The sequence below is a fragment of the Copidosoma floridanum genome, unplaced genomic scaffold (assembly GCF_036245765.1).
Source record: "Copidosoma floridanum isolate Cflo_tuat_1 unplaced genomic scaffold, Cflo_Japanese_pri ptg000032l, whole genome shotgun sequence".
NCBI classification, from domain to species: Eukaryota; Metazoa; Arthropoda; class Insecta; order Hymenoptera; family Encyrtidae; genus Copidosoma; species Copidosoma floridanum.
The window spans coordinates 3,387,399-3,401,760 of record NW_028321909.1 but is presented as its reverse complement, the minus strand read 5'-3'; the positions used below and the strand labels follow the sequence as shown (position 1 = coordinate 3,401,760).

General features: G+C 31.9%; 1 protein-coding gene across 1 annotated transcript in view; it reads left to right on the top strand.

Annotated features, from left to right (window-relative positions):
* Nucleotides 1-14,362, top strand: part of LOC106642615 (WD repeat, SAM and U-box domain-containing protein 1) — a 28,728-nt gene that overhangs the window by 10,622 nt on the left and 3,744 nt on the right. Inside the window, exons 5-17 of the mRNA XM_089597313.1 lie at nt 256-482; nt 867-1,105; nt 1,915-2,005; nt 2,115-2,227; nt 2,926-3,068; nt 5,171-5,360; nt 7,399-7,544; nt 8,522-8,769; nt 9,806-10,080; nt 12,654-12,744; nt 12,949-13,043; nt 13,634-13,795; nt 13,877-14,021. Coding sequence (XP_089453439.1) covers nt 256-482; nt 867-1,105; nt 1,915-2,005; nt 2,115-2,227; nt 2,926-3,068; nt 5,171-5,360; nt 7,399-7,544; nt 8,522-8,769; nt 9,806-10,080; nt 12,654-12,744; nt 12,949-13,043; nt 13,634-13,795; nt 13,877-14,021 — 2,165 coding nt within the window. The remainder of the gene's footprint in view (nt 1-255; nt 483-866; nt 1,106-1,914; nt 2,006-2,114; nt 2,228-2,925; nt 3,069-5,170; nt 5,361-7,398; nt 7,545-8,521; nt 8,770-9,805; nt 10,081-12,653; nt 12,745-12,948; nt 13,044-13,633; nt 13,796-13,876; nt 14,022-14,362) is intronic.

The following is a 14,362-nucleotide window of genomic DNA, read 5'->3' as shown; positions in this document are numbered from 1 at the left end:
TTACATGTGTCAAAAATTTCGAACAGGCAATACTTTATGAATTTCTGTCGTTTAAATTTACTGTGATTTATTCAAATTTCTCGTATTGGATAACTGCAATCATAGATTTACAAGATCACTTTTAATATGAATACAAACTGAAGAAATTTTTTTCAATTTGCGAGAATAACTATTTTCGTCTTTTAAAATGTATAAGATTTGAAAAGAAGAAAAAGAAAGAAAAAAGTATGATCAATATTGTTGCTGGTGCTGCAGGTCGTTTCAAAAACACGAGGGCGCGATCCAGTCCTTGGCCATCACACCCGACTCCAACTGGTTGCTGACCTCGTGCACCCTGGGTGTGCTTCAGCTTTTTTACTGCAACGAAATCATCGAGTGCTGTCCGTCTCGCGAATCCGACCTCAATGTGTTCGCCCAAATCGATGACGCCCACGACCTCGGCGTTGTCTGCTGTGACTTCTCCAACGTTCAGGAGATCACTAGTGAGTTGTTTATTATTATTTTCTTTTTTTTTGTGTTCACAATAAATTAATTCGAAACAAATTTCATTTACGAATGCTAAATAATTTATATTACGTACGCTGCGGTAAGTTTTACTAAAATTGAAGTAAAAACAGTATGATAAATTCGATAGAATTTCTTAGTAAGGTTGGCTAATTTTTTTCCGTGTGTGAATTAAGAATTCAAAGGAAAATATTGTCCCTAGTGTTTGAAAATAAAAATTGCAGCAGTTATTTTTTTTAAAACGAAAATGGTATGCTTTGCTTACATGAAACCGTAAATTAATGCACGGGCACGTGAGGACAGAAAAAAAATGATCGATATTAAATTGAGATCGATGTTTTAACGCAAACAAATGCCCAAAGATAACGAGCCGTTTGCGAAGCTATACCAACTGGTGACTTGCGGCAACGATAATCGGGTGAAGCTCTGGGAGGTGAAGGTCACCCAGGACAAGTGCGACACCCAGCCGATGTCGGCGACAATCGAGCTTTGCCGGATAATGGAGAAACACAGCAGTGCCTTAACATGTGTTCGATTCAGCAACAACGGATTATACACTGCCAGTAGCGGTCTCGACAAAACTGTCGTCATTTGGGAGACGGTATATATATATATATATATATACATTTGTACATGTGTTGTGTGCTACATTTAATTCAAACAACTTATTTAAAATACTCACATAAATGATAGAAAGTGGACGTAGCTTCAGTAATGGGTGGATCGATTTCGTTTATGCACAATTAAAAAAAAAAAGGTCATGCTCTTTTAAATGCAGAGTAGGACAAGTTTATAAAAGTATTATAAGATCCATATACGTGTAGTACTAAAAAGTGATCAATACTTTTTTACATTTTTAATTCAAAGGTCTTTTGTACATTTCAAGCACGATAATTTTCCTACATGCTCATTGCTAGGTGGAAAGTAAGAGAAATATAAGTTTCACTTGTTTAATTGATTAGGATACTAATGTAACGTACCGTTCAGTCGAGTCATTAATTTAGTTTAAAATGTTCTAGGGGAGAAAATAATTATGTCTCAAAATACTAACACCATTTTCCAAATTTTCGAAGAAAATAATTATTTCATAAAATTTTTTTATAGTTAACCAAATGATATTTCAAATTTTACTAATTATACCAGAAAACTTTGGGATGGAAAGCTTACTTACTCTTAATTTACTGTGTTGCATTTTTTTTCTAATATATTGTCTAATAAATATATTTAGTCTCATCGTTTTTCTATAGTAATGTTTTCCAGATATATTTTACTCGTAGAACATCAAAGTGCCGTTCAATTGATGGATTGATATTAGCTTATCGTTTAAGAAAACAATAACAACAACAACACAAATAGTAACAATAAAAATAATTATAATAATCGTATTACACGTATGTTTACACGTTCTAGAGCACCGGAAGAGTCGTATCGGTTCTCACTGGGCACAATCGATACGTAGCTTGCTGTGCTTTTTCGAAAAATGGAAATTTTTTAGCAACAGGTGAATCTCGATATACATATAGTTCATGCATAAAATTTTATTCTAATAGTCGATCACGACTGTAAGATGTCTACGCTGGTGAAAATTCATCTAAATGTCTTGTCTGTAGGTTCGAATGACAAAAAGGTAATAGTTTGGGATTTAACTGGAAACTTGAGTCTGGATTCCGAACTCGTTCGACACAGTTGTGTAAAATTGCAGAACAGCGAAACATTAGGAAAGGTAAGCTATCGTCTTTGATACTATTATTACTAAAAATATTATGACTAACTATTTTTATAAAAACTGTTGTATTTGAAAAAAATTTTATTAAAAAGTAATGTGGTAAAATAAGCGTTATTAAAGAAAAATACAGAACTCATTATTTGTACATTGTGACTTGGTAAAAGAACGATTGATTTTTCCAGCTATTGAAATCAGCCATGAATAAAAGATCAAATTTGCATTTTATAAAAAAAATATACGAATCCACTACTAATAATTGAATAATAACGAGCATTCGTATAGTCATTGTTATGCTTGATAAAAAAATTTCTTCATTTAAATCGAAAATAGTATAGTGTATGGAATTATGATTGGATTAGCTTTGAAAATAATTATTTTCATATTTTTTTCAAATAAAACATTTCGTACACCCGACTAAAAATAGTAAGAAATAAATTATAAAAACTAAATTTTATTAATATAATTGTGTCTTTTTTTACCATGTTTTTATGATAAATATTACAACTATTTTTGTTAATACTATTGCAATTATTAGTTAAAGTAACCTAAGAGGAGAAGACATCATGATAAAAATTAAAAAAGTCAGTCCTTATCGATAAAAATGGTACACGTGACTTATGCCTGATAATTAAATGAACAAAATGATCTGCTTACTTGTTCAGTGAACTATGCTCATCGCAATTGTTTGTTCATAGGAGTTTATTCATGAATCTGATGTGGTCAAGCACGCCGAAACGAGTGGCAACGAAGTCACGCTCATCCAGCGACTGGACGACCACAATGGGGCTGTCAACTCTGTGGCAATGTTTGGCAATCGCTTGATAGCCTCTGGCTCTGGGTGAGTGTATCTGTGCACATATATATACTAGTGGGGCTGACGCCCCCCTGCGCGCACCGCGTGCCAACCCCCTACTAACAGATTGAGTAGAGAAAAATAACAACATTACTCGTGTAATTATCTATGCAGGCTGAAAATGAGTTTACAACCTCAATTAACACAATTAACCGAATGGGGATGAAACCTATGCACATTCATCGGCACCTATGGTGTTGATCATGTGAAACCTTGGAGAAGCCAGTAATTCTAATTTGCTTCAATTCTTACACTTTCATGTGTTTTCACGTATTTCATGTATTTTCATTTCAAAGCTAATAATTTTCTTACGTCTAAAAACGACGTGGATTGCATGCTACTGACTTTCCTTCGAGTTTCTAAGTTATTCCACTGACTAGGGCGCACACCATTTTCGATCCTTATTTCTGATGAACTTTGCATTTAATGGCTCTGCATTGCCGTGTTACCCTGCATATACATGATATCGGTTAAACAGCGGATACATAAAAAGTATAAAAATATTAAGGGTCTCAATTTTCAATACTCATTTGTTTACCAAATCTATATCACCTAAAAATCTTTGTATGATATTTTTATTAACCTCTTATCCTCCCTAATCCTCAAAACGTGGTATGACTTGAGTACTAAATTACATATATTTTTTAACATTTCAGATGGTAAAATATTCTATAAATAAGTATTTATTGGGGGGAAGTGGAGGGGGAGCTGAGGAGGAGCGGGGGGAGCTCACTTAAGTATAATTTGATCAAAAATGACGTAAAAACAAGCAAATAACTACGTAAATCGAGGGGGAGCTGATGGGGAGCGGGGGGGCTAAGACTCACTTTCATCAATACAACTATATAATATAGGAAGATATGTATATGTTAGTATACATTTTGATATCATCTTACAAAATGCAACAATTTTGTTACCAAAATCAATGTTTAATACCAACTTTTAGAAAAAATAAATAAGCATGATAAATTATACATATCTATAGACTCCTTTCACTTGACTCTTTAGATGAAAAAATTTTGATGTTTATGACAGTATTGTATTCTTAAGAACATGACTTCTGTTGAACTAAGTAGAGTTTGTACATAGATGGACTGAATTATAGGCGCAATGGGTGTCCATGATGCGTGTTATCTTAGCACCCACATGATTTAAATCATGCATGAAGAGGCTGTCAGCAAGACAGCGAAATATTGATAGATGTAAATAAATTATGAATGAATAGTGATGCTCCAAACTACCAAGTTTGCATTTCAATATTAAGCATGATAAACATTTTAGACGTCACGATTTAAGAACTACTATACAGTTGAATTAAAATTAGACACAAAATATTTACCTTCATATTGGATCTGTTTGATTTTATTTAGTGTTCATAAGGTTCTATAAATTAATATACTGAATGCATTTTTCACTATATAATACATACATCAATCACCTGAAATAGTGAAATCCAGGTATTTATTTCAAATGTGTGAACCCTGTTTTTCCTACCGAGGGCATCACCGACCCTCAAAAACACTCAAGGTAGGAAATAGTACGTTTCGTCCCTCTGGCGCAAAGTTGTACCTTCCGCAACAAAAAATGTCGTTCTCACCTCGGGCACAAACATATATAATCTTCGGTCGCGCAAATTGTACTTTCTGCCCTATACGTAAGAAATATACTATTCTAACAGTGTATGATCCATTCTCATTAGAAATGAGACACGTGTATCTTTTGCGACAAGTCATAAGACGATCGGATAATCTATGAATTTACGGCGTTTTTATGTTCATGACAAACTGTGATTTGATGTGAAACGAAAAAATATATAATGTATGTATAGTCAAGCTATGAATATTTAGATGACGCGTTTCTAATTGTCATGAAAAAAGGTTCCAGAAACCCCGCAAACGAAGTTGTTGTTGGTCGAATATTAACGTGTATGCTCAAGTTTTCAAGAGTGAATGTTGACGAACCAATCTTGATCATTACAAATGATTTATGAAAAAAGAAAATCTAAAAACATCCGCGTTAGCCCTAACACTTTATACGACAAACAAATCTCCCGATGGTTACATGGAACCGTGTGCATATATTGACAGTGATAAGCTCGTGCGGATCTGGAACGTCAAGTACGACGAGGAGGGCGAGTCGACGTCCGTGTTCCAAGAGATGAGCTACAATCCACTCGATGGCCACAAGTACAGCGTCAACTACGTCGAGTTTAGTCCTTGCGGGACTAAAGTCGCGTCCTGTTCGATGGACGGCAACACTGTCATATGGGACGTTGAGGTGAGTGTGCATGTATTGTGATTACGTGTCTGTCACTCGTGTTTTTTTTTGAGCTTTTTTTAGTATTTTATCATTTATTTTTTGTTGAAGTGGAGGGAATATTTTGATGTGTATTTTTGAAATCTTTTTATCATCAATCGATTTTATTCAAAAGCTCTAAATTTTTTTTCATTTTTGCAAGGATGTAGACTGTTTAGTGGTTGGTCAGGCACCGACAAAATCTCTCCAAAAAATGAGTTATTGCACTTGAGGAATTACGAGTTGATTTATAATTTTATCCACATATTTTAGATAAATCTAAAATCGAGTAGGTAAATCATCTCGAATTTAGTAGGTAATTTAGTCTTCACCATACAAAGCATTGATTGCAATTGGAGGAGTTTTGTTAAGGACGTTCATCACAGTTAGCGGGATTGATACTAGTAGAGAGCGGTGAGGGGGGAAAGAACATGACATGTGGCAGCACCGACAACTTTTTTGCATGGACGAGTATATCTATACACATGCACGTGAACCTGTTTTTTTTTATTTCATTGCAAAAATAACTTGTCAATCCCCCTGGAAATTTAATATAATATTAGTTTTATGATATTGCGTCATGCAAAAAAATATTGAACTAATTCTACAGATCATTTTCCTATCAATTCCATTTTCATGGGACTCCTCCGTAAGGTTACATGTTAAACTGAAGTTTTTTAAGACATTTAATATCTAAAAAACGGTGTTGTGAACTTATCTCAAATTTTACATGTGACTTTCTAACACCATTACCAATATCCTGTTTAAATTTCAGGAAGATTTTACAAAAAACGCTATGTGTGATGAACGTTCTTAAAAGGAAACAAATTCCCAGTCTTTTTACCATTGTGACGTCGATTATTGGGTTATTGGGGTGAGGAGAAAGAAAAATCAATGTTTTCTTCGTAATTAAGCAATTAGATGTTTTACACAAGCATATTCTGAAAAAGAACTATAGTTCTTAATAGAATACCTGCAAACTTCTTTTTACTACATTTTTTCGAGGAAGTGAATGTAAAGCATTAAATGGACAAAATTATTGAAAATATTTGAAAAATCATTATTTTGTCTACAATATTACGAAACTATATTTTACGACAAAGTAACAAAAATTGAAGTTGTAAACCTCAAAAAAATACGTGTTCTTAGTGTAGTGCGTTTCATTCTACAATATAATATATGTACTATAAAAGTCTACGAAGATCACGACAAAAACGTTTTTTGTTTATTTTTAAAGAAATCACCGACGTACTTTTGATGTTGTACATTTTTTCTTTAATGCTTTCTTCACACTTTAAACAAATACAATCGTTTTTCAATTTGTTTAAAAGCATTTAACTTTTTCATTTTACATTTTAGAACAAAATATTAAACAATTGAGTAATTAAAAAATCATACAGCTTTCTCGTATTTATTATTTTCCTCCATAATGACATACTTACACTCTAAATGACAAAAATCGACTTAAATTAACAAAAATATCATTTTTTAGTATCCAAAATTTTAGCTAATGTTTTAGGCAAAGTATTTAAATAAAAATTAACAAAATAAACAAATCTTTTTTAAATATAAGAAAATATTAACTATAATAGTTGCTAATAAATAATTTTGAAATAAAATTGTATTTTCTTCTTTAAAAAAAATTCTCATTTTATAGAAGACAATTTTCTCAAAGTATTAAAGTGTTATTTTAATTCAAGAGAATATTTATTTAAAAGTAATCTAGTAAATTTTTTCTTGATTCTAAGAAACTTTTTTTTATAAGTTCAGCCACTTTTTGTAAATCTAATGATTACCACAAGTAAAAGCCTCTAACAAAATTTAATTTTAACCCCTTTTTAGCAGGTGCATTAAGTACCTTATTTTAATCCCTAAAATCATGAAAATCAACAGATGGTAAATCGAACTTTTATAACAAGATGTGATTTATTGCCATAAATGTAGTACTCCTGTGACCATATTTAAATGAATGTACGCACATCTTAACCAAAACTAAAAAAAGAATCTTTGATCATGTTAGACTGGCAGTCAAGCTCGAACTTCTTTTGTAAATTCTGGAACAGCCGTCAGAGTATGCCGATGGTCGCCTGATGGTACAAAAATAGCAACCGCCGGGGATGACGAAAAGACAATACTTTGGGATTTGGAAACCATGGAAGAATTGAGGTCAGTGTTAAAATGATTGATTGTAGTGAAATTTATTTGTATTAACTTGTTGACGAGCTCACTTACTGAACACATGGATGTGATGATCGAAATAATATTAATAATAATATTAGTAAAAATAATAATAATATCGGTAGCAGTACTAACAATGAAAGTTTTTGTAAAAATATTCACAATAAGTAAGCTCGGTGAAAACACTTTTTACGCTTTTGTCACTGGGGGCCACGTAATCCATGTTTTTATTCGTTGAATTAGTAAAAAGTTATACATATATATATATATATATATATATATATATATATATATATATATATATGTGTGTAGATGAATAGAGTCATAAACTTTACAACTGTCCTTACACATACTCTTATGAATTACGCATCGACCGCGTTAGACAATTACACGTCGTTAAATTTCATGGAACTATGTGACTAAAAAAAATAGATATCCATCATTAAATTTTCTTCATAAAAAATGTTGTATATGAAGGTATAGATAAAAAAATAGATTTTAAATACCATTGGGATCCAATGAAACACGATACAAAGAGTAATCCGACTTGAGTACAATTATCTTAAAAATTTTCGGAAAGTTTGAAACTAAACCTCTGTTCCGTAACTTAAATCCACTTTTAAAAATTTTACACCACTACTTACAGTACCGTATTTAACAAAAATGTACGCTGCAAAAATTTTATATTTATTCTCTTTAAAAAACATTGTGCATAATTTATTATTTTTATCGAAAAATTGTTAAGCACTGTGTTATAAGTAGTGATGAAAAAAAAGATTGTCCTCTGCAAATCGCGCAACGGATTATTATAAAAAATAAACTAATAAAATGTAACGCAAAGTATAAAAAAAAAAAAAAAACTGACGGAGTCAAAAACCAAAAATCACAATGCAATACACGTGGCCACCAGTACCGAGTGCAATCTTGCAAGAACGGCCCGGGCATCTACCGCCCTGACCTATTAGCGATCCTTGCAGTGTGTTCGAGGGCCACGCCGACGCGATCACAGCGATCGCCTTCACTCCTGACTCGCGCTACCTCGTGACCGCGTGCAGTGAGGGTGCCTGGAGGCTATTCGACCTTCGCACGTCCCAACACGATGCTGGAGGGCACGTAGCTCAGACCAATGCCCTGCTCGTTTGCGACGTCAGCCACGACTTGGGGGTTCAGGGCTGCGACTTCAGTCCTACCACGGGACCCTTCACCATGACTGGTGGGTACTTGCTTTATTATTATTGCACCTATTTGTTTGTTTACTCCTCATTGCTAGTTGAGCTTGAGCTATTGAAATTCTCTTCGTGAACTAATACTTTTCGTTACTTGTGATCTTGACAATGTTGTGAGAAACGTGATAATGTAAAAATTAATACTTGAGAACAAAACTATATGTGTGGGTGGGAACGTTCATCTCAAAAATTTACTTTACAAGCCTATCGTCTCATAGTTATTTAAAAATACGCATCACTTCAAGTAGTACTGAGAAACATGTCAAAAAGTGTATTCCTAAAAAATAGATCATCTCCAAATAACTTTGCGAGTAGTATCGTCTCTAACACAATTTTAAATCTATATATAATCTCGAAAAATTTTTAGGCAATGGTGTCATTACACCAAAGTTGCAAAAACATCTTTTCTCAAGCAATATTTAAAAAATTTTTTCCAACAGTTTAAATACGTGCACTTTCGATTTAATTAATAATAAAAAAAAATCCAAAGGTAATATTAAAATAAATAAAAAACGAGTTTATAAGTCAATCGTCACAATTTCTTACAAATATACGAGTGTTACAATGTTAGTACAACTGTTAGTTTATAAACCTCTGTGTTTGAGGAAGGTACAGTGTAGCGAAACAATTTGTAACATTCGTATATTTGTAAGACCTTGTGAAGATTGATTTATAAACTCGTTTTTTATTTATTTTAATATGGGTTTGAATCTTCATCAAGTAACGACCAAAAGTATTACATACTTACGATAATGTTGAAAAATACATCATCTCAAAAATGTTTCTTAAACTAAGACCATTTTAAAATTAAAAAAAAAAAAACCTTTCAAAATTTGTATTTAAAAAAGGAATCATTCAATGTTATTTAAAAAAAACATAACATCATCTGAATGAATAGAAGAAAAATACTCTCTTAACTAAATTTTTCAAACTACGTAATTTTAAATCGCTGTTTGAAAAAATAATCGGAACAAATTATTCTTCGATATTATTCGAGTTGAAATGAATTTCCGTAAAAAATAGGATCGAGGGACGCCAGTTCGGGTCGCGCCCGGGAGTGCTACATGCTGGCCACCTGTGGAAACGACTCGCTGATCAAGCTCTGGAAAATCATCGTGATCGACGACGACCTCGAGTTGGACGAAGGCACCGGGAGTAGCAGTCCTGGACTATCGTACCGCGAGAGGCGTCAATTTTCCGGGCACGGTGGTAACGTCATGTGTGTCAGATTCTCGCCCGTTCACGGCGAGATACTCGGCAGCGTTGCGACCGATCGTACTGCCCGGCTCTGGAGCGTCGTAAGTTCATCTCGTTTGTCTATTTTTTTTATAGTATTTCTATCCTAAAAGACTGAGTATCACGTGACTGTCGACAGAATATGTCGTGATCTGATTGGTCGTGAGACATATGAGATTAAGTAGACAAGCGCTAGCTAATCGAGGTCATTTTGTTCGTTTGAACTTAAATTTATTTTTAAAATTTAATCATTAGATTTAGATTAAATAATTATTAGAAATATGTATAATCAAAAAAGTTTGGGGGGTTGGACGCGGAGCGCGCAGGGGGCAAAGCCCCCTAGTAATTCCGTAAAAGTGAAAGTTCCAAACAATTTTTGTCTCCCACCCTGGAATTCGATCGAACGTTTTTATTTTTAAACTTTTCAAGTATTATTTTAATAATAATTAGTTTTTTAATACAAATCGTTTTTATTTTTATCATTGATCAAACTCATTTGTCTGAATTTTTTGGATACTGATAAACACTTTCCAGTCTAGACCAATCAAATCTAGAATAAAAAACGGCTCTATCATTAGCCTCGTCAATCTTTAAAAAAAAAAATAAAAATATTTGGAAGCTCAAATTTTCGAAATTTCAGTTTTGCTTGGTGGGCTGATACTTTACAAACATATTTTTGTTTGTTATACAATACACATGATCATGACATGATAAAAAACATTATTTTGAAATAAAAATTTGAAATCACTTCCAACGGGAAAAAAGGTACAAGTGACATTTTTGTCGAAAATAAGTTATTTATACCAATCGATTCGTCAGACAATTCTGTGTATAATAGTATATCTACAAATTAAAAAATATCTTATACCGTGATTCAGTAATAATTGATTAGAAATTGGAGAAATTGCTAATAATTATCGTCAGCGATCAAAAAAAAAAGGGTAAGTGACACAAAACGTGGAAATCGAGCCAGGCAGATAGCGTAAGTGCACTTACCCTTTTTTTACGTTGTAAAGTCAATGATCACCGCCTTTGATTCCAAATTAGAAAAAGGGTAAGCCCCATGGAATAAGCTGTATTTTTGCACTTACCCTTTTTTTACGAGGAAATTGCGCCGAGTTAGAAAAGGGTAAGTGCAGATTTTCATAGTTCCCATCGAAAAATTGTTTTTCTTTTGTGGAAAATAGAATGATCAGATCATTTTTATATTAAAAAGAACAGTTTCTCCGCGGTCCAATACTCAAACTATCATTGATTTTTTAAGACACTTAGTTTTCATTGATTTTCTCAGTTCATCTCTCATGTCACTTATACCTTTTTTCCGTTGGACGGCAGTTCAGACAACATGTTATTTTTAATGTGATAAAATTTTTTGTTAATTGGTCCATTTTAATTATATAATTTAATTGTTTAATCATGTTTTTTATTTGGAGCACTGAAAAAGATGGGACGTATTTTACATTGGAGCTTTATTAAGATTTATGGATTCAAAATAATTTTTTAATAGAACTGATTGTTTCAAAAGTATGTGTGTATTGTTTTTACGCTCAATAAGTAAAGACAAGTTTCGTTAACAAGTACGTGTACCTTGTAATATATTGTCGGATTAAAAGTTCATAGAGAACTATATTACAAGGGCATGGTTTATTGGTAGATTTTTATAGAAATAGGAAAATAATTAATTGTCCATTTAAATGGAAAATTTTGACCAAAAGTTTTATTTTTTGACGAATCGATCGTTACGTTTGTTTCATTCTACAAAGCGAAACTACTAGAGTGCTTATCGCTACCGGGTTAGTACGCAATGACCTGTTAATCAATAATTATGAATAATAGACGCGCAGTCCTCAACGTGCTATAGTTCGATCGCTAAGAATAAACTTCGAGTAATGATTCTTGTGCGGTAAACATAATTTGTTAAATTTTAATGCGTGTAAAGGACCTTCTTGTTACTGTATTTCACATGTTATACATGTTTTGTGAACCAATTTGAAAGACAATAGTAATTGAAATCGCTCCTAATAGATTGTATGCTCAACGGGTATCTTACAAAAATTCACTCTTCATAGTTCTTAAAAAATTTATATTATTTTTGATAGAATGGTCCTTTATTTTTCAATAAAGTCAGAAATTTTTAGGAACGATATAGTAACAAAACAATTAAAAATAGTGTAATTTCGTGACTTGACAAAAAAAGTTTTACTAAAAACTTTTGATAACGCTTATTTTTGATAAAATATTAAAAATCTGTAATCAATTGTAAAGTAAATCTAAGAAATACAAATTGATTAATCCTTTTTATTATTTAAAAATTATCAAAACTTACGAAAATGAATTCAGAACTTTTTTTTTGTTTCCTTTCTTTCGCCCGATTTAACGTTTACGTACGTACGTATATGTAAATAGTCCTATGTAAAATCATAAAACTATTGAGTTAGATAATAAAATTTCAATTTTTTTATTTTAAAGGTTAAAAAAATTCTTGTATGTATTATATCTTAGATAAAATTTGAAAGATACATGAGCATAAATAGGTCACAATAATTTTATTAATACTATTGTTAATGTTAATAAATAGTTAAAGTGAATTTTGTATCAATGAAATTGTCATTATGAAAAAAATGTTGTGTTACAGCATACTGGAATGTGTCTTCATGTTCTGGAAAACCATGAGAGTCTTGTAACAACTTGTGCCTTTTCCGAAGATACATCAATCTTTTTAACAGGTTCGTATAATTTAGACTTTACTGATGACTATCATCAAGTTGACTTAGTAAATTGAAAATTTTTTTCAAAAAAATTCACCTGTTAGATACGTAGTTGAGAAAAAAATGGACAAAGTAAATATTCCAATTTACTAAATATTTGAACTTCCGAAAACTTATAGCTAGATCAAATTGCAGTCATCCAGTAAACAATTGTTATTTTAGGTGCTTTGGACAAGACTGTATTGGTTTGGAAATTACCTGACCAATTGGTCTCTCAAAGTATTCTGATTGATCGTTTACGAAATTACCGAAAAAAAGTAAGTTTCTGTTGATTACCTATAATCTACTTATTAATTTGTACATAAATTATAAAAAAAAGAGGATAAATAATAATTGCATTAAGATATCCGAACTGAGTAAAAAAAATTTTTAATAATGATCATAAATACATTACAAACATTAACCATGTACGGATGATTTTATAAAAAACTCTAATTAGCTCTCGAAATTGGAAATATAATAAAGCACGCATTCGAGGCAAATATATTTTTTCAACGATCAATAGAAAAATACGTAGAAAAAAGTGTCTTACAATATTCAATTAATATATATTTGATATCAGGTGGAAGATAAAAAAATCTTGGTCCCAAAGGTGTTCTCACTTTAAAATAATGTTCTATCTCTTAGAATTTTCTAACCCGAGTTTGTTTATTCAATGATACTTACAGTATAAGCGTTAATTAGAGACAAACGTCCTTTTTTTTAATCAATGCCTTAAATTAAATATTCCACAAAATATTTCATAAATTTAATATCTTTATTGATGCATTTTCATTAACAAAGTATCGAATTCGATGGGTTGTACCAAAAACAAGTGTGTTGTTTATAATATTTTTTTCCATCGTAGGTTGCCGATTGGTCAGTTGAAGATGTAGTTAAATGGTTGCACGAAGTAAATTTGGGAGACCTATCAAGGAGTATCTATACGCTTTCCATAACTGGGCGAATGTTATTGCGCATCCCGGAAGACGTCATCATAGGCAAGCTAATGCTGGACAATGACCAGGAGGTAATATTTATTTCAACAAATTTCCTTCAAACGAATACTGAATGGTAAAAATTTTATTTTCTTTGGAATTATATTTTTTAGCTGATTGACATGTTTCGCAAGCACTTGTATTGGTTGAAATGCGAAGATAGTAACACTGCCTACATTGTTGAAGATGTGGACATTCCAGACGATTTCTTATGCCCGATAACGCACGAAATTATGAGAGAACCTGTGCAGTGTTCAGGTAAAGTACCTTGAAATTTTATTTATTTTTTTTGTCGATCCATGTATGTTCGAACTAAAAGATAAATAGTGCTAGGTAAATAAACCTATGTTTTGAAAATTACGTATTTTCAGACATAACTGATATACTTATGTGTATATATAATGAAGTTGTAAAATTTAAGAAATAACTTCGAGGCTTCTTGTCAAACACGGTTACTTACTTTTTTGCATACGTTTAATGCTTAAGTTTAATAGTTTTATATATATATCCTTAGTTGTCTGAATATCAAAAATATTAACTATGTTTATTTAGTGTATATCCCTAATAAGAGGTCAATACACTTTAATATAAAGAAAGAA